We start from the raw sequence: 26,770 nt of genomic DNA, 5'->3' as shown, positions 1-26,770 counted from the left end.
CTCTGTATGGAAGACCCCCTCCTGTGTGTATTAGAACCTCGATGGAAAGGCCCTTATGTTCTCCTTACCACTCCTACTGCTGTCAAGGTCGACGGGATTGGACCCTGGGTTCACTGCAATCACGTGCGGCAAGCCACACCGGAAGAACAGGAAAAAGCGCGAGAATGGAAGGCGAGTCCTCACCCATCAAATCCTTTGAAACTGAAACTCGTCCGCCGGGAGGTCTCCTAATTCTCCTGCTGATTATTGCAGGAGCTGAAGCTGTGTAACTTCTTGTGATGGGCCCCGGGAATGGGACGTAGGAAACAGATTTGGTAGCCCCGAGTGTGGCGCAACCCACAGGGCCAAGTACCTCAGATACGGGTGCAATTTAACCAAGCTTCACTATCTCTGCAAGGCCAAGGGCTTTCCTCCCTATGAGCTGCTGTAGGTGACTTGATTTTTTTCTCCAACAAGGTAGGGTCTATGAGGTTTCTATGCAGACCATACAAGAGTGGTAAGAGAATCAATCAGTCATTTATTTATTTATTTATTTTTTTTTTCAATCAGTCATTTAGAGAAGTCTTTGACTTCCTTGTCTGAGGTGGTCTTGATTAGAAAGAGAAAACGGGAAGCCCAGCAGAGATGGTTTGAGTCTTGTTTTCAACACTCCCCCTGGCTTAATTTCCACCCTCCTGGGTCCACTTATAGTGTCAGCGGCCCAAGATGGAAAAGAGGAAGATTCCTCTATTTGAACAACAGACAGGGGGGAATGTGAGGCGAGCAGAAGTAACACAACTTAGATTAGGAGTAGGCCTTCCTACTTGGTAAGATTAGCAGGTAGCTTTCCCTTAACAATGACCACTGTTTACCAATTAGGACCAATTAGCATTCACTTGACACTGACCGTTGTTTGCCAATTAGGAAATTAGGAATGGGGCAGAAACCCCCAGGAAAGTCCCGCGCGCGCGAAAATACTGACGAATGAAGTTGTTTAACCAATCCGCTTCTCAGCCTATAAAATTGTGTAACAGCTTGGGCTCGGGGCTCTCTGACCCGCACCACTGCGTTGGTTGCGGCGGGGAGTCCTGACTCGAGTCAGTAATAAACTTCCCCTTTTTGCCAGTTGCACTGTCTTGGAAGCCTTCTCTCTTCCCGCTCGGGGATTCGGACATCGGGCATAACAATAGGAATTTTTACCTAACCGTAGATGAGCAGGTCCCTGTTGGCTGGGTTGCTGTGTGTTCGCTGGCACAGGAGTCCACGAGTCAAGGTTTATCCAGCACATACTACCTGCTGGGTGCTTTTTTTTTTTTTTTTTTTTTATTCTAAATATGGAACGCTTCACGAATTTGCGTGTCATCCTTGCGCAGGGGCCATGCTAATCTTCTCTGTATCGTTCCAATTTTTTTAGTATATATGCTGCCGAAGCGAGCACCTGCTGGGTGCTTTTTATCATCTTATTCTAACAGCCCTGGGAGACTGTGTCATCACATGGATTTAAAACATGACCACCCAAAGCTCAGAGAAGCTACAAAACTTGCCCAAGATCTCACCACCTGACCTAGTCCAGCACTCACACCAGAAGCCCTACCCATCCCAAGCCCCTCATAGCACGTCTCTGGGTGGCAGGGCAGGGCAGGGCAGATGCCCACGTATGCTGCGTCCGCAAGGCTTCTGACTTGCCTGAGTTTCCTTGGTTCCTTCTCCTAAGCCCTCCCGGCTCCAGTAAGGAATGAGCAACGGGACATGTAAGGAGACACGGCAGGTTGCCTCCTGGCCTCTTGGCTTGGCCCCTTCTTCAGGACCATCTGAGCTGGCACAAGGCCCCCCAGGTCACGGGCTGTGGTGTGCAGCCCAGCGCCGAGCCCTTGGGGCAGGTGGGAATGCCTCTAGGAGTACACTCGCAGGGCAGGGTCACTGGATACTCTTGTCTTGCAAGAATATAAACAAGCTCTCCCTTTTTTTTTCCCCCAGCCATCAATAAGAACTTGTGCAATCTGTGCTCGCTTCGGCAGCACATATACTAAAATTGGAATGGTACAGAGAAGATTAGCGTGGCCTCTGCGCAAGCATGACATGCACATTTGTGACGCGTACCATATTTTTGGACTCTATGGGAGAAGGCGAGGGTGGGATGATCTGAGAGAACAGCATTGAAACAAGTATACTATCAAGTGTGAAACAGATCGCCAGTCCAGGTTGGATGCATGAGACAAGTGCTCAGGGCTGGTGCACTGGGATGACCCAGAGGGATGGGATGGGGATGGAGGTGGGAGGGGGGTTCAGGATGGGGAGCACATGTAAATCCATGGCTGATTCATGTCAATGTATGGCAAAAACCACTACAATATTGTAAAGTAATTAGCCTCCAACTAATAAGAATAATTGGGGGGGAGAATATGTTTTAGAGACAAATAGCAATTAACAGTACAATGTAAGGATGATATTAAACAAAATGTGTTTGCACAAGTTGTATCAGTTCAGTCGCTCAGTCGTGTCCGACTCTGTGACCCCATGGACCACAGCATGCCAGGCCTCCCTGTCCATCACCAACTCCCGGAGTTTACTCAAACTGATGTCCATTGAGTTGGTGATGCCATCCAGCCATCTCATCCTCTGTCGTCCCCTCCTCCTCCTGCCCCCAATCCCTCCCAGCATCAGGGTCTTTTCCAATGAGTCAACTCTTCACATGAGGTGGCCAAAGTACTGGAGTTTCAGCTTCAGCATTGGTCCTTCCAATGAACACCCAGGACTGATCTCCTTTAGGATGAACCAGTTGGATCTCCTTGCAGTCCAAGGGACTCTCAAGAGTCTTCTCCAACACCACAGGTTGTATAGGAATTCATAAAAGGATGGGTGACTTAGATATGAGGGAATAGGGAAGATTTTCTAAAAATAAATAAATAAAAAATAACCCCCCCCCCAAAAAAAAACCAAAAAGAACTTGTGCAATCTGACATTAGTTTCCAGAAATTAACTGGAAGATGTCTATGGGGTTTACTGGATTTGAAGAAAATGACAAGATGTGGAGATGCCGGGAGCCGTTATGGGAGGTCCCGCCCGTGACGAGGTCATGAAGAAAACACCGGGCAGGCAAGGCCGTCCGGGACCCCATCCATGACGAGGTCACGAGGGATAAACCTGACAGGCAAGGCCGTCTAGGATAAGGGACCCTCCAGGTTGGCCTCTGCCTCTACCCCACCCTGTATCCTCCCCCCTTTTTCTGCTGCTGTTCTTGTTTGCCCTGTTGCAGATTCTTGTGTTGCCTGCCGAGAGCTCTCCTGCTCCTCTTTCACTGACTGAGGACCAACTTAAAACCCTAATTAATAAATCTCCTGGATGCTGCTGCCCTATGAAGGGGCCAGGGATGAAGGAAATGCTTCAATTCAAACTCTTTTGCTGGCATTCTGGCTTGTTTGATAAATGTGTGATCTCATTGCGCAAAATGCTCTTGATTGTTCTAAACATCCTAAACACAGTACACTAACAAAAGAAACTATTAAGCATAGGCCCCTCCCCGGGGTGAGAAAAGCTCCACAAATAATAGTCACAAATGTGCCTAATAGAAAATGCTTTAGATAGAGATTAGCTGGCGACTTCTTGCAGGTAGTTAACTTTTAGACTAAGAGCCTGTTTTGTGCCATATCTGCTGTTTCTGCAGTCCTTCACATTTCTGTTCTGTAAGAATGGAATCCTATCTAGTTCCCAGAGAGATGACGCTTATTAGAAAGAAAATAGATTAATTATAAGGAAAACAGGGTCGGCTACTGAAGTTGCTTAAGTCACACCAGGTGCAAGCCATAAAATGTTAGCAGGCCTGAAGGCCAAATGATAAGAAAGACTCTTGTGAACGAAAGTATGTGGGTGACATCCTGTTTCTGTTGAAGGCCAAGTTGCTGTAATGTTTTGAGATGACCTGTGTGTAAGCAATATGCACTTCCCCAAAAAGATGTTGTTAAGAGTATAAAGGGGCCATGCAAAAATAAACTTCAGACTCAGCCCCGAGCTTTGTCTCACTGTCTGTCTCTCATTCGCCGACGCCGTTCATCCTGAGGGTTCCCCTGGATCCTGCTGGGGCTGGACACCGGCATGGAAACACAAGTGAAGTCACTCAGTCGTGTCCAACTCTTTGCAACCCCATGGACTGTAGCCTACCAGGCTCCTCCATCCATGGGATTTTCAAGGCAAGAGTACTGAAGTGGGTTGCCATTTCCTTCTCCAGGGGATCTTCCCAGCCCAGGGACTGAACCCAGGTCTCCTGCATTGCAGGCAGATGCTTTTACCCTCTGAGCCACCAGAGAAGTCCGTGGAAACACAAACATCTAGCAAATTTGGAAAGACTCCTCAGGAGGAGAAATGGGCTAGGGAGGGACGTTTCTATGTTTTGTGGGTTTTCCTTTTTTTATTTTTTGCTACATGGTATAGCATATGGGACCTTAGTTCCCCCAGCAGGGATCGCACCTAAACCCTGCAGTGGAAGCGTGGAGTCTTAACCACTGGACCACCAAGGAAGCCCCTGTGGAGAGATGTCTCTAAACTCATGGCTGCTTTCCATAAAATGCAGCTACAGAAATGATTGCAGAATATTATAAACAAATTGGTTACTGACAGCACCTTAGGTAAACCTGCAGAGACGGCCCAGCAAACTCTTTTTTTTGCCCAAGGTTGTGGCTATAGGCGGTGTCCTGGATGGGTGGGATCTGAGTCTTTTTCCCACTTCTGGTCCCATTGGAAACTTCATGAATCCCAGGCGGAGCCGTGGCCCTTCTCCACATCAGTTCAGTTCAGTTCAGTCGCTCAGTCGTGTCTGACTCTGCGACCCCATGAGCTGCAGCACGCCAGGTCTCCCTGTCTATCACCAACTCCTGCAGCCTACCCAGACTCATGTCCTTTGAGTCGGTGATGCCACCCAGCCATCTCATCCTCTGTCGTCCCTTTCTCCTCCTGCCCTCAATCTTTCCCAGCATCAGGGTCTTTTCAAATGAGTCAGCTTTTTGCATCAGGTGGCCAAAGTATTGGAATTTCAGCTTCAGCATCAGTCCTTCCAATGAACAGGACTGGTTGAATCTCCTTGCAGTCCAAGGGACTCTCAAGAGTCTTCTCCAACATCACAGTTCAAAAGCATCGATTCTTCGGCGCTCAGCTTTCTTTATAGTCCAACTCTCACATCCATACATGACTATTGGAAAAACCATAGCTTTGACTGGACAGACCTTTGTTGGTAAAGTAATGTCTCTGCTTTTTAATACACTGTCTAGGTTGGTCATAACTTTCCTTCCAAGGAGTAAGCATCTTTTAATTTCATGGCTGCAGTTACCATCTACAGTGATTTTGCAGCCCCCAAAAATAAACTGTCACTGTTTCCACTGTTTCCCCATCTATTTGCCATGAAGTGATGGGACCAGATGCCATGATCTTAGTTATCTGAATGTTGAGCTTTAAGCCAACATAGATTCTCTATAACCTTCTGGTGGGGAGGTCAGCTCTACACGTCAGCAGAAGTGCTGCTCTGCCAGGGCAGGGTGGGTCAGGAGCACTGCCTGTGGCGTGACAGAGCTGGATCCCAGGGGGTGGCTTACTGAACTGGGTGAGCTCACATTGGGCTGAGGCCAGGAGACTTTGGTGGTTGTCCCTGTGTCCCCAGCAACTCCTTGGTCTTGGAGTTACGGTGATGTCTCCATGACCTAGGACAGGGCCTGGCATTGAGGAGGTGTCCATAGATAGTAGGAGCAGATGATGGCAGGGGACCTGGCAGCCACTCTGCACACTCACAGATACTGGTCCAGACCTGGCACTGCAGGAAGACTATCCCAGTCAAAGATGGACAAAAGACTCTCTAATACTCTGTGATAACCTATATGGGAAAAGAATTTGGACAGTAATGGATACATGTATGTGTGTAACTACATCACTTAGCAGGGTGCTCAAGGACACAGGCTGCAGAGCAGTAAGAACAACTTCCAGGGCACATATGTACAATGGGATATTACTCAGCTATAAAAAGGAATGAAATCGGGTCATTCGCAGTGATGTGTATGGACCTAGCATCTGTCATACAGAGTGAAGTAAGAAAGAAAAACAAATATTGCATATTAACACATATACGTGGAATCTAGAAAAAACAGTGCAGATGAACATATCTGCAAGGCAGGAATAGAGATGCAGATGTAAAGGACTGATGTGGACAGGTGGGAATGGGGAAGGTAGGACGAACTGTGATTGGGATTGACGTGCTACCATATGTAAAATGGCTAGCTAGTGGTAAACTGCTGGATAGCACAGGAAGGGACTTCCCTAGTGATCCACTGGTTCTCACTGTGATCCCAGTTAGGGGGCTGGGGTTCGATTCCTGGTCAGGGAACTAGATCCCACGTGCTGCAACTGATGATTTCCTGCACACCAGAACCAAGATCAAAGTCACTGCAATTAGGGCCCAGCACAGCCAAAAAAATAAATACTTAAAAAAGGGGGGAAAAAAGCTGCCTATAGCATAGGGAGCTCAGCTTGGCGCTCTGTGACTGCTTAGAGGGGCAGGACAGGGTGTGTGGGAGGGGGGCTCAAAAGGGAGGGGAGGTATGCGCACACATGGCTGCTTCAGTTCGTTGTACAAGAGAAACCAAGAACATTATAAAGTAATTATACATTTGGTTTTTTGTTGTTGTTTAAAGAATGACTGGTCCAATAGAGACCAGACTTGTCAATAGAGACCAGGGTTGTCAAGGGGTAGGGGGAAAGGGGAGGGATGAAATGGGAGGTTGCTGTTAGCAGATGGAATTGGTGTTAGCTTTTTAATATAGATTATCCACAGTGTCCGACTGTATAGAACAGAGAACTATATTTCCTATCATACTATATTTAATATGACAAGTCATAATGGAAAAGAATGGAAGAATGTACATATGTATAGCTGTCACTCTGTTGTACAACATTGTTAAGCAACCATCAGTTCAGTTCAGTCGCTCAGTCGTGTCCGACTCTCTGCGACCCCATGGACGGCAGCACGCCAGGCCTCCCTGTCCATCACCGACTCCCGGAGCTTACTCAAACTCCTGTCCATCCAGTCGGTGATGCCATCCACCCATCTCATTCTCTGTCGTCCCCTTCTCCCGCCTTCAATTTCCCAGCATTTGGGTCTTTTCCAATGAGTCAGTTCTTCGCATCAGGTGGCCAAAGTATTGGAGTTTCAGCTTCAACATCAGTCCTTCCAATGAACATTCAGGACTGATTTCCTTAACGTGAGTAAAAATTGAGGTTAAAAAAAAAAAGATTCCCAGCATGCCCGGGGACAGCGGCGTCTGTGCGCGGGTGGTTGCTTAGCGACCGGGCGTATCCCGGAAGGCCGGCGGCTTGGGGGCGGGATTTCCGGGGCGGTGGTTGCATCAGATTCTGGGAAGCCGTGGCGGCCTCGGCGAGTGCGGGATTCGGGTGATGGCAGGGTCCTCTACGGAGCACGGTGAGCGCGCGCGACTGGCGGGAGGGGCAGCCTCGGGCCGCGGGGCGCTGGGGGCCACCTGGGAGCCGGGGGCGCCGGGTCTCTGAGGGGCGGGCCCCAGGGCGCGCAGAAGGCGGGCCCGGACCCCCGGGTTTTCCCCGGCGGGCGCGCTCCTCCAACCCCGGCCCGGGCCCTGCCGGGGCCGCCCCTCCCCAGGCCCTCCCAGACCTCGAGGCCGCAGGGTCCCCCTGCGCCCCGACCCCGGGGCCTGGTTCTGCGTTCCCCTGCGGGCCCCTGGGCCGGACCTTGCCCTCTCCTGCCCCCTGGGATTTGGGGGGACAGGCACAGCCCCAGGGTCGTTTGGGGGCCGCCCGGCCCCGGGTTGACACTTAGGAACGTGGGGCCGAGGGAGCCGGACGCGGACGCACGGGAAAGGGTTGGGGTTTTACGGAGGCGCTCATCTGCGGCTGCAAGCAGTGGCCACGGGGACCTGCCCGGTCGCGGCGTTACTGCCCCCACCTTTATCGCCGCCCCCGGGGTTCCGTGAGCGTCTCAGGCTCTGTCCCCACGGGTCACTCGTGTCACCAGCCGGCAGACAAGCCGCCCCCAGGCAGCCTCCGGGGCGTGCTGGTTCCCTGGTCACCCTCCCTCCTCCAAGATCGCGGGATGCCAGACAGCGCAGGTAGTCCCCGGATTCCCGAGTCCGGGTCAAGCTTTCCTCGGGAAGAACTCTCGGGGTGTCGTTTTTATTCTCTGGCTGCCCTGCTTAGACTGTACACACTTCCCTGGCCTCTGGGGTCCCCCTTGCTCCTGGGGTTCCCAGCAGGGAGCTCTAAGCAGCTGGACTCGGTAATGTAGGAGGCCCCTGATGACAGGGTTGCTGGGGTACCCATCACCCAGGAACCCCACATTCCACCGCACAGGTGTGCCTGGATTCCAGCATTGGCTCCACCCACCCAGATCCTCGGCCCTCAGATGTCCACCCAGACTCCTGAAAAATAGCAGCTTGGTTGATAGCCCAGTCTCTGGGCCCGGCAGGGCTCTGCCCCTTCCCCACGTTTGGTGGGTTTAAAAAGTCCCCACTCGGAGGATGCAGTGAGCCTTATAGGGGTTGGTAGAGGCTAAGGACTTAGAAGAACCCTTGGCTGAAAGGGGTGCTGTGTTCGGGTTGAAAGCCCAAGCGTGTTTCTTTTCTTCCTTCCTCGTCTTTTCCTTCCTTTTTCATTTGGGATCAGAAAAGACATATTCAGTTTTTTAGTTTTTTTTTTTTAACTGCTTCAGAACTGGAGATTTTCAGAGCCTTAGTAAGAATTGGCCTGTTTTTGGAGATTGGTGCATAGATTGGGAATAAGGTGTCTGGGCAGCTGACGGATTGTCCTGGTCCTAAAATTAAGGGCCACAGCTCCTAGCCCACACTCTGCCCTCTCTTCTTTTAGAGCTGACGCCCTTCCCCCCATACACCCCTTGTCTAGGCTTTTCTCAAAGACAAGAACCTAGGACCGTCCCCTGAGGAAACAGGAAATGAAATGGTAAGGGCTTCATGCAGCTGCCAGAGTTCTAGATGTTCTAGGTTTCCAGGTTCTGAATGCTTTCTTTTCCCTCGAGGTTAGACTCATCGATAGTGACCATCTTCCCAGAATTTTTAAGGAGTCCCTCACTTAGAATAATCTTCCCATTTCGTATCGTCTTTCTTAAGTTGGTGGTCCCCCTGCGATGCCACTGGGGTTAAAGCTTCTCCTTTGTAGCTTGAACACGAGGCCCGTTCCTGGGTGTTTTAGAAAGTTGAGTCTCATCCCTCGTGACCCCCAGGGTGGATGGAGCACATCTCAGAGGCCTTGCCCTGCAGGTCTTCGGTGGCCGTGAGTTAGGTCAGACTTGCATTTTTTATGCAGTAGACTTTAATTTTTTGTACAGTAGAATTCAAAGTTGTTCGTACCAACAGTTGTTGTTCAGTCGCTCAGTCGTGTCCAACTCTGCGACCGCATGGACTGCAGCACACTGGGCTTCTGTCCTCCACGGTCTCCTGGAGTCTGCTCAAATTCGTGTCCATTGAGTCAGTGATGCTCTGTAACCACCTCATTACAACAGAGGAGCATTTAGCATTTTTCTCAGCATGAGTCCATCATCCTCAGAGCACGCCTTTGTGGTTAATACTACCCTTGGCGTGCAGACAGGAGTCCTGAGGTTCAGAGCAGGCGAGTGATTTGTCTGAGATCACACAGCTTGCCAGGGTCTGTCTGACAGCAGCAACCTTGGCTACTCTGCCTTGGTGACTCTGTTCAGATTAACACCAAACGCCCCAGTTCCAGAGTGGGTCAAGGCAGACAAGGGGAGCAGGCTATATCTTCTGTGTTTCCCAGAGAAAAATGAAATGCACGTGTGTGTAGACTACAGATATTTGCTCATCCAGGCACTCATGTCTCCCGGTATTTCCAGTCTAAGAGTCAGGGGAGATAGTGTCCTTGGGTGGTGATAAAAGCGCCCCGTGTCCACGCTCCCACCCCGGCCCATCCCGGGCAGCGGTGCCATGCAGTCACGTGTGTCCGGGCATCAGGTGGTGATGCTCCCCGGGACCAACGAGTGCCCCGTGAAAGCTCGCACCTGCTGTTCCGGGGGGAACCTGTCCGAGAGTTCACCGCAGTGTGCTCACATGGACCTGTCACTTCATTCGTTCAGGAGATACTCTTCACAGCAGGGCACTTCCGTAGGTCTGTCACTTCATTCATTCGTGGGTGTGCTTCAGGCACCGGCTTCGCTGGCCGCTGCTGGGCGTGGGGGTGCAGCTGGGGGCAAGGCCGGGGGTCGGGCCTTCCTGGGCTTAACGTCCAGCAGGAAGGGGTGGCCAGAGTGCAGAAGCCCAGTGCTGGCCCAGCACGGACCATTCATTTCTTGGTCACTTCCCCGTGTGCGTGCTGCCAGCTGGCCCAAGTCCGCGGAGGTGGGTCAGGGCCAGGGCCTTTTCCTCTGAGGCTGCAGAATCTGCCAGAACCTCGGCGAGTCTTTCCCTGCTCCCACCCATAGCAGGGTGGAGCATGGGCAGTCACTTCGGAGACTCTGCCGGGCCAGGTCTAGACACAGTGGTGGGCATCCGTCTTCTGGCCAAGCCAAGCCTTGCAGCCCAGAGACAAGCGCCTGGGTCTGGGGAGCGCCCTGCAGTCTGCCCCTGAGGGAGGGCCTGGCTGCAGGGAAGGTAGGAAGCACCCACCTCTCCTGCCGAGAGGGAGTGGGAGCTGAGGCAACGGGAGAAAGGGGCCGGGAGGCCTGGCAGAGGGCACAGCAGAGAGCGCTCTCACCTGGCGCTGAGACCTGAGGACCGCGTTGCTTTCCAGCAAGTTCCTGAGGCCAGAGGGTGGGGGAGGGCGGGCGATGGCTGCAGGCCTTGGTCTGCAAGGGCCTGGAGCCATGTGCGGAATGTGGGTCTTGCCTTTGAGCCTTGGCGAGGCGTCTGCCCCCTCCCCCGTGTGGACCGAAGCAGGGAGACCAGGAAGTGCCTGAGATGCTGGTGACCCGTGGCCTGGGCTGTGGCAGCAGCGGGCATGAGAAGTGGACGGGGTGGGGCGGACCGGGGCGGGCGCGGGCTTTGCCGTGGGGAAGGTGGCCATGCTGTTCCCCGAAGCCCAGGTTGGAGGCGAGACATGATGCCCTGGGCCGCCGTGTGGACAAGTGACATCCGGACGTCCCGGGCTGTGCTCAGGGAGGGGGGGCCCTGACTCCCGGAGTGGGTGGCGTTGCCTCCGGTGCAGGATGCCTGCATCTCTCTGGTCCCCCAGATTCGTGTGTGTGTGGGGGAAATGCTTTCATTCCAGAAGTCTTCTCAGACTGCAAACCCCCCAGGAAAGAGGAATGGGCCCGAAGGGGGGGCCCCGGTGACAGGCAGCAGCAGACGCAGGTGGGGAGCTGAAGGGGCCTTTGAAGGAAGGGCCTGACCCTCAGGGCCGGGTGCTCCCAGGGCCTCGCGGCTGGCGAGGGAGGGGTGCAGACCCCCACTGCGCCCAGGCTGGTCTTCAGAACAGAAACAGGCCTGGTCTGGGAGCTTAGGAGGAAGGCAGACCTGCGGGGAGGGGTCTGAGCTTCAGCAAGCTGCCTGCGGGTTCTTAGCCGCTGAGGTCAGCAGGGGAGCCGGCCTTACCCCCAGGTTCCGATTCTGAAGGTCTTGGAGGGGCCTGGATCGGGTGCTTCTCGTAGCTGGCAGTGCTGCCTTGGTGCTGAGCCTTCCCCGAGCAAGAGCCTGGCCAGAGCGGAGCAGGAGGTGGGGGGCTGTTGGCAGTTGCGGGCAGCCGTACATGCTGCGGGCAGGTGTAAAGGCCGCGGGGAAGGAAGGTGCGGCGGGTCACGGCCTGTGTGACTTGGGTTCCTCACCTAGCTCTCAGATCAGTGTGAGTTCAGTTAAGCGTTTTCTAAACTGTGATGACCACGGTCCACGTTCAGGGCCTTCCCACAGTGAGAAGCCGTGTGTCTGGATGGCCCCGCAGTGGAGTGGCGGCGGACGCGGGGCTGGGAGTCGCTGTGTGTGTGCGTGGGGCTCCCTGGGGAGGGTCCCAGGGGACGGGGGTCGGGGAGATGATGGGCGCCCCGCTCCTGAGTCCACTCATCGCCTTTGGCAACACGGGCTCACCGCCAGACCGCAGTCTGGCCCAAACCCACAGCCACTTGAGAGTGGACCTATTTTTAAATTTGTTTCCTCAAGTTAGGCTTTAAGGCAGCTACCACAGTGACCCGATGACTGGCCCTCTGCCCCGCAGGCTCTCTGCTCCAGATGGGACGCTTAGTAATAAACGCGTGTGTGATCCCCGGGTAAACTCCCCCAGGGCCATTTAAGCAGTAATAACACAGAAGCGAGTAAAATAATAATAATGGTAATAATAGCAGCTGATGGGCGCTGGCTGTGCGCCCGGCACTACTTCAAACAGTTTACGAGTGTGCTCACTAACACCGCAGCTTTACGAGGCGTGCGTGCGTGTGTGTGTGTGCACACCTGTGTACCTGGGAGGGAGTCCGCCCAGCCAGGGAGGGGTGCGAACCTGTCGAGCCCTTGCCCCCTGACCTGCTTCGTTAGTGCTTTAAAGCCATCCAGTTGGCGAAACGTTTGACATGTTTTTATTATGAAAAGGACATGTGCTTATTGCAGAAAATGCGGGCAGTGAGAGAAAAGAGGGAACTAAAGTGCCCTGGGAGCACCCTCAGCCCAGGGTAGCCACTGTCCAGGTCGGTGGATCCTAGGGGGTGCCTCGTCCTTGGCATTCACCCGGAGTGAAGGCAGTCTGTCTGTCCAGTGTGGTTCCGGGGGCACGAGGTGGGGGGCGCGGGGGGCAAGGCTTCCCTGGACGGGGCTGGCCCTTCTGCGCTCCAGTCGTGGCCCAGGCAGCTGCAGCAGAGACAGGGAAGGTGGGCTTGGGGGGGCCACGCGGGGCAGGCAGGTGCTCAAGGGCGATGTAGCCCCCCTGGGACGCGCTGGCCCTCCCCTCGGCTCCGTCCACCCGCTGGCAGGCCCTCGATGTAGCTTTCTGAGCTGAGTTCATCCAGCGCGCGAGAGGAGCATGCAGTCAATGTAGGAAAGCGGGCAGGGGAGTCTGTATGTCCGAAATTAGCGCTCTGGGGAGATGAAACAGCAGGAGGGGTCAGGCCCCGGGAGGGTGGGCTCTCCTGGAGCAGTGACCAGGAGGGCCGGTGGGAAGGGTGACACCCACGCAGCCCAGGGAAGCAGGGAGGCTGACCGTGTCCGGGGGACCTCAGGCAGGCAGGCGCCCCGAGGGGTGTGGGGGCCCCCCGCCTGGTGTGAGGACCAGGCTTGGTGAGACGGGGGCCTGGAGGAGGAGCGGGGCTGCTCTGGCCTCGGGGTCCGGGCAGAGCAGGGCTGAGGCCTCGTGGCGACTGTGCTGCGAGGCCAGTGCCCCGGGCGCGTCTGCAGATGGGGGCCTGGACCGTCCAGTGGCGTGGCCCGGGGTGCCCTGAGGGCACCTGGTCAAGGCTGGAGGGGCGCTGAGCCGCGTGCCTCGGGGCCGCCCTGTGCGGTGGGCAGGACGCGGCCGGTCTCCCTGGTACGCCTGGGCCTGGACCCGGGGAAGGTGTGTCCCCGGGGCCCACGCCTTCCCTGTGGATGAAGAGGTCGGGGTTCGGGCGGTCCCCTCACTGGGCCCCCTGAGGGCTTTGGTCCCCCCTTCCTGCTTCTGTCTCGCCCCTGTGCCTGGGAAGTCCACTCCATGCAGGCCGTGGAGGAGGGTCTCCGCGTGGAGACCTGGAGGAGGGCAGCTCTTCTCCAGGGGCGCGCTGCCCTCTGCTTGCAGGCGTCCTGTGGGCCTGGTCGGGGCCCTGGTTCCCCTCTGTGCTGGGCCGGGCCCGTGTTGGCCTGCAGCTCCTCCCTGCGCTGGGCCCATCACGGTGACCTGGGCTTGTGCCAGGCGGCTGCATCTGCAGGGCTCTGGGTCAGGGTGTGTGCCCCATGCCTGGGGGTGAGGGCCGGGCTCCTGCTGGCCCACTCGGAGCCGCCTCCTGGGCTCGGCACGCCTGTGGGAGGAAGCAAGACCAGCCCGCCTCCCCACGGCCACGGGGCCTGGCGCCACCTGCCTGCCTCCGCCTGCCCACCCCCTGCAGGAGGTGAGGGCACCCGGACAGTAGTTGGATCCGTGACACAGGGTCAACGCACTGATGGGGGAGGAGGTGGCGAGCGGGCTCGGTGGGGTCGGGCTGGGATCTCAGGGTGGTCAGGGCCCAGGGCCGTCTGCTGGCAAAGGCTGCTGGCTGGTCCTCGCTCGGGCTGGGGTTCTGTCCCCCCACCCCCGACCTCATGGCTCCAGGGCAAAGCAGTGGCCTCGGGCCCCTGCCAGGGGCAGGCCTGTGCCAGGCACCGGCCGGACGGTTGCTCTCCAGGCAGGTGGAGCCGCCTCAGTCTGCAGGCCTCCTTGGAGCTTGGTCCTGGCCGCTAGAAGCCTGGCCAGTGCCGGGTTTGGAGAGCTCTGCGGTTCTCAGCACTGCCCATCGCCACCTGGGGTAAGGGGACCGGTCAGCACCGGCCCTGCGGCACCCAGTGCCTAGCAGGGTGTGTGTGTGATTGAGTGTGAGTGTGCGCGTGTGTAACTGAGGTGAACATCACCAGCCGTGAGGTTAGCCACCTCAGCGTGCGGCTCGCATGTCTGTACCGTTCACAGCCTCCTGCAGCTGCTTTTGGTTCTGAAACGTCCTCGTCCCGCCTGCAGCCCACAGGCAGCCGCTCTGCACCTGTCCCCCCGCCCCGGGCACCCGCCCGTCCTGGGTGTCTCCTGCCCAGAAGGGGGAGCCCCGGCCCCGATCCTGGGCTTGCCTAGCCCCCGGGCCCACTGACGCGCGTCCTCTGTCTTTGCAGCTCCCGACTACAGGGCCATCCTGGGCATTAGTGACGAGGCGGCCCGGGTGCGGGCGCTGGACACGCACCTCAGCACGCGTAGCTACGTGCGGGGCTTCGCCCTGTCCCAGGCGGACGTGGACGCCTTCAGGCAGCTCTCGGGCCCTCCAGCTGACCCGCAGCTCTTCCATGTGGCCCGCTGGTTCCGGCACGTGGCCGCGATCCTGGGCAGCTCCCCTGCCACAGGCCCGCGCTGCGGGCTCCAAGCAAGTGAGTAGCAGAGCGGCTTCTGGCCATGAGACCCTCCCAGCCGGCCGCAGGGGAGCAGCTGGCCTGGGGGGCCTGCCAGCACCCCGAGGGGAGGTTAGGACAGAACCCGAGGCGTCGAGCCCCGTGGGTCCCGACCCCGCACTGCTGTGATGGAGCCGCTGGCCGGGTGGGGGCCCGCCTTGGCCGTCAGCTCCCTGACCCTGCTGGGACTTGACTTGCTTCTCCTTAAGTCTTCCCCTGAGGTCACGGGTGTGTGTGTGTCCACCATCGGATCCTGAGGCAGTGTTAGTGTGTGAACCCTGGGCACCCAGAGCAAAGGCGTTTCTGGGCTTTGAGAGGAGGGGGGCTCAGAGCTCTTGTTCCCCCCCACCCTGCTTATGGTGTGCAGGGGAGTTCTGGCTTCTGGGTGGTCTCTCCCCTCCCATGAATCTGCAGATGAACCCACAGTGGCCGTTGCCCGCGAGCAGCTGTCCCCCCAGCCCGGCTTGGGTGTGCACCCCCTTGAGCGGGGGCGGGGGGCCCACATGCGGCTCGGTGGTCCCTGCTGGGCCTGGCAGCCTGCGGGGCCTCTTCCAGATCCTTCAGCTGGGACAACCCCCCTGGAGAAGGGAATGGCTCCCCACTCAGTATTCTGACCTGGAGAATTTCATGGACTGTAAAGTCCATGGGGTCGCAGAGTTGAGTGAGTGATTTCCACTTTGAGCTGGGACGTTGGGACCCTCTGCCGGGTCCACTCTGTAACGGGGCGGAGGTGGGGTGGTGTTCCTCCAGGGTGGGGTGGGGTGGGCTTTGGTTTCTGGGGTGATCCTGCCACAGACACCCCTTCCCCAGTGGAGGTGGTGCTTCTCCCTGAGGCGTGGCCTCCAGGGTGGGGTCAGGGTGGGCGGGGCGCAGCCTTGCCCTGGCCATCGAGCTCCAACCTCCAGCCTAAAGCTTGTGGGGAGGGTGATACAGGCGCCCATTGGGAAGGGTGGGTGTCCGCCCCCGCAAAGGGGGATGTGGGTTCCCCGGGGCGGGGAGGTCTCCCTGGTGCCCTGACACGATGCCTCCAGGGCGCCAGCGGGGACCCGGAGTGGCAGGGGATGGCTGGTGGACTGGGGCCCAGGATCCTCAGGGTTGGTGTCCTTGGCCAAGTCCCTGGGTGCCGGTGGCCGAGCGTCTGCCTCGCTGGTGTGTCTCAGACGTCCCCCAGCCTGTGCCGGGTAGGCGGGCGGGCCCCAGCCCCCCTACGCCCCCTCCCCTGGGCACCGTACCCATGGCTAGCTTGTCCCTGCCCGTGTGTGTCTTCCGCGGGCCGGGACCTCAGCAGCCCCGGGTGCGCCTCAGACCCAGGAGGGGCCAGGCTCTGACCGAGCCCCTTCCCCAACCCCCCCCCCATCTTGTTGGTCCCCTCTGTGCGGCCCCAGTGCGGAGGGTCCACTGTGCTGCGTCTGGGGCGCCCTCCCCAGAGCAGGGCTGAGTCCAGACAGCCCCTCCCTCTGGGGCGCTCTCTGCCGCCCCCCACTGCCCCATCTGCCTCCCAAGAGGAGCTTCAGGGTCTGCTCTTGCGCATGGAGGGCGGCTCATGGCCCCATGGGTCCCCAAGGTGTGACCCTCTGAGCCGCCCCTCTTGCGAGGCTGCGGTGTGTGTGGCCCCCAGAGCACGCAAACGCGGGCTGGCACGTCCCTTCTGCTCCCCCGACATCCTCCCTGCCCGGAGCCTCGCTCTCCAGGCCTTGGTGAGCCGGGCGTGCTGTGCTGGCGGCGTGCTCGTGGGTCAGGGCTGCGTTTCTGCACGTGCCCAGGCGGGGGTGCCAGGCACGGGCGTGTGTGCTGTTTCTGAGCAGCTGGAGGAAAGGTGGGCACAGCTGGGGGGCTGCGCCCGGCGGACAACGTCAGTGCCGGGCGCAGGGCAGTGGGTCCCTCAGGGCCTCTGGCGACCCTTCCTTCTTATTAAACCGGGGCCCCTGGGCACGTCTCCCGACTTTCCTTTTGGCCAGGGGACTGTGAGTGCCAGTTTCCGTGACTGCTCACCAGCTCTTGGATGGTAGATGCTCTCCGGGTCGTGGAAGTCCGAGTGTGACCCCGTGTCCTGGAGGGCGTCCCTCTGGCCAGGCCCCTGCCTGTGCCCACGGCTGGGTCCTGTCGCTGCCGCCCCCTCGCGTGAGCCTTCAGTCCCGCGAGCCCTGCCTTCACCCCGGCAGCTCCAGCCGGCTCCCTGGCGTCCCCTCTGGCAGCGGCATCTCTCGTGCGGCGACCTGCAGCGTCTCGGTCGGGGAGCAGCAGGTGGCGTCCCAGTGGGCCCCCGGGAGTGTTGCTGAGTCGCCGGCTGTGTTTACGGTGAGGCCTGGATGGCCGCTGACCACAGGAGCCCTTCCGTGTGTCTGCGGCTTGGGCCTGGCCCCCGGGAGCCTGCTGGCGCCTGCCTGGAGTCCGGAGCTGCTGGTGTCTCTGTCTGTCCCCCACCCCCTGCGGGTGTACACACACACACACACACACACACACACACACACACACACACACACAGCCGTCTCCCACCCCTTCACCGGTCTGCTGGTGTCTCTGTCTGTCCCCCACCCCCCACGGGTGTACGCGCACACACACACACACACACACACACACACACAGCCATCTCCCACCCCTTCTCACACACACACACGCACACACACACAGCCGTCTCCCACCCCTTCGTCGGTCTGCTGGTGTCTCTGTCTGTCCCCCCACCCCCCCGCGGGTGTGCGCGCACACACACACACACACACACACACAGCCGTCTCCCACTCCTTCTCACACACACACACACACACACACATACACGCACACACAGCTGTCTCCCACCCCTTCGCCGGTCTGCTGGTGTCTCTGTCCCCCCACCCACCCACGGGTGTACACGCGCGCGTGCACACACACACACACACACACACACACACACACGTCACACACACACACACACACACACACACACGTCTCCCACCCCTTCGTCGGTCAGTTGTGTGCATCCTCCGGGTGGCCCGTAGCTGGTCCCAGGGCTGAGGCCTCCGTGACCCTTGGGGGGAGCAGCAGGCGGTCCTCTGGTGGCAGGATGGGCAGCTGAGCTCAGCCGGGTTAGGTGTGCGGCAGTGCCCCGAGGTGGCGGGAGGGTCACCAGTGACCCGAGTCGGGGTGGAGGGTGTAAAGACTTGGCGTCTCTCCCAGTGCCTCGGGACACAGCTACCCCCCAACCCCACCCACCTCCCAGGCTCTCGGCGCAGACCATCAGGCCTGCCCTTCGTGCAGTGGGAGGCTTGGACTCTCAGCCGCAGGGGGCAGGGGAATGGCCAGGAGGAGATAATGGGGGTCAGGGAGGAGGGCGGGGCTTCCCCAGTGACTGTAACCGGAGGAGGCTGGGCTCCTGAGCCCCTGTACCCCCCACTGCCCCCCGGCCCTGTGGCGTGGCCTGCAGGCTGTTCCCAAAGGCTCTGGGACCAGGGAGGAGCCCTGCCCGGGAACCCGCATGTTGCAGTGGTGGGGAGCTGGCCGCCTGCTGGTGGAGATGGGCCTGGGCCTCAGGCCGTGCTGACCATCCACGGCCATGGGCCAGCAGCTCTTTCTGGCCTGACCTGGCTCCTGGGCCTGGAGGTGGTCCCCATCCCCCAGATCCTCCAGAGAGGCGTCCCCCTGGGGGTGGCAGGCGGGCACCTGGGGGTGTGACCAGGTGCATTCGGCCCAGCCCCGAGGCCTGCCTGTGCACCTCCGGGCGTGCGGGCGCCCTGTGTCTGGAGCGGGCGTGGTGGGTGTGGTGGGCCATCCCTGGTACCGCTCAGACGTGAGCAAGCAGAGCGGCGGTTGGGGGCGGAGGCGCTGGATCGGGCCACACCGTCGGAGCCCCGTGGCTTCCCTTCGTCCCGCGCTGACCCAGCTGTGCTCTCCCCCCAGCAGGCAGAGGGTGGCGTGCACAGCCCGAGTGGTCTCCTCCAGCCGGGTCCGAGCCATGCCAGCTCCGCCTGTACAACAGCCTGACCCGGAGGAAGGTAGGGGCCGCGGGCGGGGGCGGGGGCGGCTCTGGAGGACCCCTCGGCTAGTGGGCGAGCGTCCTCCGCAGGGCTGTGTTCGGGAGCGTGCGTGCACACCCGTGTGGGCACACCTCGAGGGCCTGCCTGTCGGCTTCCTGGCTCTGGGTGTGCTCAGCAGGATCAGAGGCTCCAGGGGTTTTGCACAGGGCTGATGGGACTCAGAGGTTTTGCACAGGGCTGACGGGACTCAGAGGTTTTGCACAGGGCTGACGGGACTCAGAGGTTTTGCACCAGGGCTGACGGGACTCAGAGGTTTTGTGCAGGGCTGACGGGATTCCGTGGGCCAGCACCCTGAGCAGACGGGCGGCAGGGTCCCCCTCGTGGACTGGTTGGGAACCGCGGGCCCTGAACCGACCTGAGACCTTGGGCGGCCGGCAGGAGGCCTCACGCCTAGGCCGGCTCCTCCAGGAGTGTGGGCCCCCGGGCCGCTGGGAAAGGAAAGTGCTGTTACCACGTCGCTCTGGGAGCGAGTGCTGGGCAGTCAGCGCGCTCGGCTCTGGCCTGGCTCACAGCAGGCGCCTGATGAATGGAGACTGTTCTTGTTAAAGCAGCAGAATTGGGGCACCCGTCTCCTTGACCCCCGGCCTGTGTCCGTGAGTGGAGTCCCAGGGAGGAGGGGGCCTGCTCCCCGGGCCCCTGGGTCGTGGAGCTCACCGTTGTGGGTCCAGTGTGGCTCCCCGGCCCCAGCCTGGACCGCGGCTTTCTGCAAGCTGCGTGGTCCCTGTGAACGTGCGCGAGCCGCTCATGGCCGCCAGCAGTGGTCCTGTGCCCCTCGTGACGGTCGTGCCCTTGTTTCCAACCCAGGATGTGTTTGTGCCGCAAGACGGGAGGAGGGTGACGTGGTACTGCTGCGGGCCCACCGTCTACGACGCCTCGCACATGGGGCACGCCAGGTACGAGCGCGGCGGGGCCGAGCGGGGGCGCCGCGCCCAGCTTCATTCTCTCATCTTCAAGATGAAACTTCTTACTTTGAATATTCACTGTGGAAAAACTAGAGAGTCCAGACAACCAAGCAGACGTAGTCCTCGCAGCCCCCACATGCCCCTCTGGACTCTGACCAGAGGTCTCCTTCCTGTGCCTGAGAGTCCTTCCCACCCACTACCCTGGGGCCGGCCCAGGCTGGGGCCGTGGGGCGAGGTGGCCCCTCTCCCGACGCGCCGCGGTGCCGCTGGAAAGGCGGGCCCCTCTCCCGAGGCGCCGCGGTGCCGCTGGAAAGGCGGGCCCCTCTCCCGAGGCGCCGCGGTGCCGCTGGAAAGGCGGGCCCCTCTCCCGACGCGCCGCGGTGCCGCTGGAAAGGCGGGCCCCTCTCCCGACGCGCCGCGGTGCCGCTGGAAAGGCGGGCCCCTCTCCCGACGCGCCGCGGTGCCGCTGGAAAGGCCTGTCTCCCGTCGCTGCAGGTCCTACATCTCCTTCGATATCCTAAGAAGGGTGCTGAGGGATTACTTCAAGTTTGACGTATTCTACTGCATGAACATCACGGACATTGACGACAAGGTAAAGGCAGTTCTCAGGATTAAATTGTAAATACGGTGGACGGCCCAGGGAAGAAACGACCTTGGGTGAGTTAATAAAGCCACGTCGGCTTGAGCCAGCTCAGCTCAGCACAGGCTGTGTGAACCGCCCGCCCCCCCACGGGACTTGTCTTGCGGTTTATGCAGACGATGCTTTGTGTTCAGCTGCTTTGATGCTGTTGAAAGTCTGGGTAAATGTGAGCGACCCCTGGGGCGGGCGTGGGGGAGGGTGGGCTCGGGCTGACCCCCACTCAGGAGGACGAGGGGGAGCCGCGTTCTCGCTTGCCGCCCCGGCTCACGGTCGCCCTCTGCGCGGGCACCAGGCACCGCCCAGCTGACCCCGCTTCCCTCCTCTGCTCCCAGATCATCAAGAGGGCCCGGCAGAACCACCTGTTCGAGCGGTACCGGGGGACGCAGCCCCAGGCGGCACAGCTGCTGGAGGACGTGCGAGCCGCCCTGCAGGTGGGTCCCTGCCGCTCCGGCCCCCACATCCCCCCGTCCACCCCGTGCCCAGCACAGGGCCCGGCCTCAGCGGGCCCCGGGACACGCAGGTCACGAGGTCTCCGTCGCGGAGCTCCCCCGGCCCGCAGGGAGAACCGCCAGCAGAGACACCTGAGGGCGGGGCGGGGGTGACCACTCCTGCCACCTGTGGGACGCTCCGCGCCGGTCACCGTGGTCTGCGCTGACCTGGGAGCCTTCCACATGGAGTCACGACCGAATCAAAGGCATGTGACCCAAGAGGCCGAAGCTGCCAGGCTGCTTAAGTGGGTGGTCCTGGAGGTTTTCAGAGTTATCTGAATAAATTAGTTGTCTCTAGTCTAACATTTTGATTTGAAAGAACTGTATTACAGATTATGGCTATTATATTTTGAGGTCAGATAAGGCAGGTTCTCTTTCTTAATCACCATCTTTAGTAATTACAGTAATGACTGCTTGTGCTTACGATGTATTATCTCCGCCAGAAAAATTAGGAATAAAATTAGAGCTTAGCAGCCATCCTCTAGGCTGAGCAGTGGGGCCTCTGTGATGGAGGCATCATGGGGGACACGTGTGTGTCCCGGGCGCGGCCTTAGGGCAGCTGCCTCAGTCCAGGGTCACGTCAGAGGGACGGGCCCCGCGACCTTTGCGCCACCTGCCTCATGGGGACACGCGGGGTGACGCCCTGGGGACCCAGACCCCCGGAGGCCGCGGGCGGGGGGCAGGACCGGCCTCTTCCGCGTGGAGCCGGCAGGGAGCGCGGGGCTCTGCTGAGCGGGGCTAACGGTGTGGTCTCTCCTCACTCACAGCCGTTCTCCGCGAAGCTGCAGGAGACCGCGGACCCGGACAAGAGGCAGATGCTGGAACGCCTGCAGCGCGCGGTGGCGCAGGCCGCGGAGCCGGTGGAGGGGGCGCTGCGGGCCGGCCTGGCCGGGCAGGAGCTGGACGGCCGCGTGCAGGTGAGGCTGAGGTGCGTCCGCGGCCTCGCCCCTTCGGTCAAGGCGGCGCCCTCGGGAGGCGCGGGGGGCCGGCTCTCAGGGTTATTCCGGCCTCCTCGGGGTCTCTGTCCGCTGCTTGTAGCAGCACCACCTGGGGAACACGAGCGAAGACGCCGCGGGTCCCCCTTGGGCGTGAGCGCGGTCTGCTGGGCTTGAGCGCAGCGCCGTCCTTGGGCCGGAGCCGCACACCCTGTCTCCCTCCGCGGTCCCCGCCTCCTCTGGCCTGAGCGCGCCCGGGTTCCCCTGGCCCTTCTCCTCGACACCGGCGCCCTCTGTTGGCCGCTCACGGAACGTGCAGAAAGGACCAGACCCGGGAAGGTGCAGCCAGGCCCGCCGGCGTGCAGCCGTGTCGGGATGCACGCCTGCAGGGCCCCTGCTCCTGGGTGTGCGTGTTCCGAGCTTGGTGAGGCGTTGGGGGGCACAGGGGCGTGGGGACGAGGCTTTCCCGCGTTTACTTCTGAGACCACACACAGGGTCGGGGATGCCTTAGGCCAGCCAGAAGCTGGTTATGTTTCTGTGTTTCCAACAGTGATGCTGGGAATTTTCTTCAGTGATTCCAGTAACATCCTTCTTATTAAAATTGTACAGTATGCATAACATGCAGTTTACCACCTTAACCGTTTTTAAGAACGTTCATGTCGTTGAGTAAACACCATCCGCTGCTCATCTCCAGAAATGTTTTTCGTTTTCCTGAACTGACACGCTGTCTCCGGGAAACACTCACCCACCCCCCAGCCCCTGGCCCCACCGTCCTGCTTTCCACCCCCATGGATCCGGCTGCTCTCGGGGCCTCACAGACGTGGGATCATTCGGGATTCCTCCTTTAGTGGCTGGATTATTTCATGTAGCAAACTGTCTTCAAGGTTCATCCAGGTCGTAGCACATGTCAGAAGGTCCTTTCTCCTTGAGGCCGAGTACTATTCCATCTCGCGGGCTGGAGCCCGTTTAGCGTTTCCCATCATTGATGAACAGTGTTTTCGCCTTTGTGGCTTGCTGCTGCGAACGCGGCGTGCACATCCCTGCTCTTTGTTCTTTGTGTGTATCCTCGGAAGCGGCTCATACGGAAACTCAGCCCAGTATTCTGAGGAGCAGCTGTGTTGGTTTGCAGTAATGAGTGTTACTTCCTGACTTTGCAGGACGTTTGGTCCCTGCCAAGAGGTCCTTGAAGTTTGGTTCCCCGATGGCTCAGCTAGTAAAGCATCCACCTGCAATGTGGAAGACCTGGGTTCAATCCCTGGGTTGGGAACGTCCCCTAGAGAAGGGAAAGGCTACCCACTCCAGTATTCTGGCCTGGAGAATTCCTCCACGGGGTCACAGAGAGTCGGACACAACTGAGCGACTTTCACTTTGACTTTCCAAACGTCCATGGTCATGCTTGGTCCATGCCGAATGGTTCTGGGTACAGCCACACTGCAGAGCCTTCTGGTGTGGACCGGATGCCTTACGTGTGACTATGCCCTCCTCGCGTGTTCCCGGCGTCCTTACGTGTGACTGTCCCTCCTCCTCGCGTGTTCCCGGCGTCCTTACGTGACTGTCCCTCCTCCTCGCGTGTTCCCGGCGTCCTCACGTGTGACTGTCCCCCCTCCTCGCGTGTTCCCGGCGTCCTCACGTGTGACTGTCCCCCCTCCTCGCGTGTTCCCGGCGTCCTCACGTGTGACTGTCCCCCCTCCTCGCGTGTTCCCGGCGTCCTCACGTGTGACTGTCCCCCCTCCTCGCGTGTTCCCGGCGTCCTCACGTGTGACTGTCCCCCCTCCTCGCGTGTTCCCGGCGTCCTCACGTGTGACTGTCCCTCCTCCTCGCGTGTTCCCGGCGTCCTGTTGGTTTGCCTGTGCGGCAGCCCGTTGGGTGGCGAGGCTCGTGCCTGCGTGTCGGATGTAAACTGTCGGGTGGTAACTCCCGTGGTGTGAAGTTGCATTTCTCTAGCCTCTCGTGGGACTGAGGATCCTTTCGTGTGTTCACTTCCTGGTTGTCCTTCTGCACAGGCACCTTCCACGCCATTTTCCCCTGGGCGGTTTGTCTTCTTACTGGTTTGTAAGCATCGCTCTGTTTCCTGGACGCTAGTTGTTTGTCATTTAAATGTGTTGCAAACACTTGCTCCTAATTTGTGGCTTCTCTTTTAATAACACAGAGCCTTAGTTTTAATGCAATCAACATTATCAAGCTTCTTTTATCCTTAGCATCTTTGTCCTAAGAAATTCTTCTTACCCTGAAACATGACTACATTCTCCAGTATTTTCTTCTAAAGATTTTAAAGTTGTACAGTTCACGTTTAAGTCTTTGATCCCCCAGAATTTGTTTGGTTTTGAGGGTTTTTTTTTTGTGTGTGTAACTGTACCAGGTCTTAGTCGCGGCATGTGAACCTTTTTTAAACTGTTTATTTTATATTGGGGTGTAGCCAATTAACAATGTTGTGATAGTTTCAGGTGGACCGCAGAGGGACTCAGCCATACATATACACGTATCCACTCTCGCGCCAATCCCCCACCCTTCCAGGCTGCCACATAGCATTGAGCAGAGTTCCCTGTGTCCGCTTTAAATACAGCAGTGTGTACAGGTCAATCCCAAACTCCCTAGCTATCTCTTCCCTGCATTCCTTCCCCCGGTGACCATAAGTTCATTCTCTGTTAATCTGTTTCTGTTTTGTGAATAAGTTCATTTGTATCGTCTCTTTCTGCTTCCAGTGTAAGGGAGATTTCTGCTTCTCTGACTTCCTTCCCTCACGTTGACAATCCCCGGCTTCATCCGGCGGCATGCGAGCTCCTAGTTGCGGCATGTAAGATCCAGCTCCCTGGCCAGGGATTGAACCTGGGCCGCCTGCACTGGGAACGCAGAGGCTTAGCCACTGGACCGCCAGGGGAGTCCCCAGAATTAGTTTCAGAAGTCGTGAGTAGGGCTCCAGTCCTCCCCAAACGTGGCAAGCCCCGCTATCCTCAGGGCCCACAGGCCCCTCTGCTGTGGGTCGGGTCTCAGCCCTGTTCCTCTGGTCGGTCAGCCGCCCTGCATGAGTGTTGCGGCGTCTTGGCACCGATGCCTCACCCTGGTTTTGTTCTCCAGATGTGTTTTGAATGCTCCTCGGCTTGTCGAGTCCCACACAAGACACCTTGGACTTTAAGTATTATATATTGAAGGATCATTTCGGAGATCCACCTCCAGCTGTGTCGAGCCTCTCTTTCTGTGTCACTAAGACTTTTTAAAAGAGTGTCTTAGAGCAGTGTCAGGTTCCCGGTGAAATGGACAGGAAGGCGCAGAGGTTTCCTGTGCCCCTCGCCGCCCCAGCCCGCCCCCACGCACACGGGGCCTCGCCGCGGTCGTCAGCCCCCGCAGAGCTGCTGCTCGTTACGGCTGGTGAAGCTCCACTGACACGTTGTCACCACCCAGGGCCCCCCGTTTACCCTGGGCGCTCTCTTGGTGTTGTACCTTGTGCGGGTCTGGACACGTGTGTGATGATGTGTCTCTGCCCTTATGTCCTCGCACAGAGTAGGCGCCCTGCCCTGAAAGTCCTCTCTACTCCGCCTGTTCATCCCTCCTCACCCACAAACCCTGGTAACCACTGAGCCTCTTACTGGCTCTAGAGTTTTGCCTTTTCTGAATATCACAGACTTGGAATATTGCAGCGTGTGCCCTGCTCAGATTGGTTCCTTTCACTTAGTGACACGAACTCAAGCTTCCTCCAGGTCTTACCAGGGCTTGAGAGCTAGTTTCTCTTTAGCACTCAAGGTTAGTCCCCGTCTGGATGGACCACAGTGTATCTGTCCATCCACCTGCTGAAATGCATCTTGGGTGCTTCCAAATCTTGGCAGTGACGCATAATGCTTCTACAAACACCCATGTTATGTGCGGGCATAAATTTTCACCTCCTTTGGGTGAGCACCAAGGAGCTTAACTGCTGGACCACGTGGTGAGAGTCTGTGTAGCGTGTTAAGAAGCCAGCGAGCTCCGCAAGCGGCTGCACCCTCTCGCACCCCCAGCAGGGATGCTGCGAGTCCCGGTCGCCCCAGCCCCTCGCCGGTGCTGGTGTCGGCGGTGGTCAGCATTTGGCTGGTCTAGTAGTCATGCAGAGGGCGTTTGTTTTCATTTGCGTTTATCTGACGACACACGATGTCGAACATCTTTAGGTATTTGTTTGCCGTCTTGAATCACGTTTGGTGGAGTGTCTGTTAGCATCTTGGAACCATTCTGCAGTCAGGCAGTTTTCTCATTATTGAATTTTGAGAGTTCTTTGTTTCTTTTGGATAACAGTCCTTTATCAGACATGTCTTTTGCAAATGTTTTCTCCCAGTCCATGGCTTGTCTTTTCATTCTCTTGACAGTGTCTTTCCCAGAGCAGAAAATTTTAATTGTAGAAGAATCCAGCCTATCAGTTCTTACTTTTCAAGAATCATGCATTGGTGGTGTTGGGAAGAAGTCATTGCCGAACCCAAGGCCATCTAGGTTTTTTCCCTGTGTTACCTTCTAGAAGTATTATAGTTTCCCATTTCACATTAAGGTCTGTGTTTCAGTTTGAGTCAGCTCTTCTGAAGTGTGTGATGGCTGGCTCTGGACTCTTGGTTTCTGTACGTGATGCCCAGCTGTTGAGCACAATTTGTCAGAGACTGTTTCTGCTCCCTTGCTTTTGCTCCTTTCAGGGAGCAGTTGACGGTATTCATAGGCGTCTGTTTCTGGACTCTGTTCTCTTCCATCACTTCACTTGTCGGCCCCACACTGCCTTTTTCTGGCTGTGATCACCACAATCATTTGTTGTGGTGCCTGGA

At 58.3% G+C, this 26,770-nt stretch overlaps 2 protein-coding genes and 2 non-coding genes across 8 annotated transcripts in view; 3 read left to right on the top strand and 1 right to left on the bottom strand.

The window, feature by feature from the left end:
• LOC122677328 (tumor necrosis factor receptor superfamily member 1A-like) overlaps positions 1 to 538 on the top strand; it is a 32,265-nt gene extending 31,727 nt beyond the window's left edge. Inside the window, exon 10 of the mRNA XM_043877307.1 lies at positions 88 to 538. The gene's annotated coding sequence lies outside the window, so the exon portion shown is untranslated. The remainder of the gene's footprint in view (positions 1 to 87) is intronic.
• Positions 539 to 1,307: 769 nt separating this feature from the next.
• Positions 1,308 to 1,417, bottom strand: LOC122677643. Its single transcript, XR_006335872.1, has one exon. It is a non-coding gene; the product is annotated as a U6 spliceosomal RNA (small nuclear RNA).
• Positions 1,418 to 1,981: 564 nt separating this feature from the next.
• On the top strand, positions 1,982 to 2,088 carry LOC122677671. Its single transcript, XR_006335886.1, has one exon. It is a non-coding gene; the product is annotated as a U6 spliceosomal RNA (small nuclear RNA).
• Positions 2,089 to 7,326: 5,238 nt separating this feature from the next.
• The window catches only part of CARS1 (cysteinyl-tRNA synthetase 1), a 42,080-nt gene continuing 22,636 nt past the window's right edge, over positions 7,327 to 26,770 (top strand). For 3 of the 5 annotated variants that reach the window (XR_006344969.1, XM_043923954.1, XM_043923948.1), the window contains exons 1-7: positions 7,327 to 7,435; positions 14,754 to 15,002; positions 18,897 to 18,991; positions 19,838 to 19,926; positions 20,431 to 20,527; positions 20,908 to 21,006; positions 21,831 to 21,980. Coding sequence is in view for 4 of the 5 variants with exons in the window: in XM_043923954.1 (XP_043779889.1) it covers positions 7,411 to 7,435; positions 14,754 to 15,002; positions 18,897 to 18,991; positions 19,838 to 19,926; positions 20,431 to 20,527; positions 20,908 to 21,006; positions 21,831 to 21,980 (804 nt within the window). In the remaining variant the exon portion in view is untranslated. The remainder of the gene's footprint in view (positions 7,436 to 14,753; positions 15,003 to 18,896; positions 18,992 to 19,837; positions 19,927 to 20,430; positions 20,528 to 20,907; positions 21,007 to 21,830; positions 21,981 to 26,770) is intronic. The other 2 variants (XM_043923963.1, XM_043923970.1) reach the window with 2 other exon arrangements.

The sequence above is a fragment of the Cervus elaphus genome, chromosome 2 (genome assembly GCF_910594005.1).
Source record: "Cervus elaphus chromosome 2, mCerEla1.1, whole genome shotgun sequence".
NCBI lineage: Eukaryota > Metazoa > Chordata > Mammalia > Artiodactyla > Cervidae > Cervus > Cervus elaphus.
The sequence above is the reverse complement of the archived record's forward strand: the minus strand, read 5'-3'. Positions and strand labels throughout refer to the sequence as shown.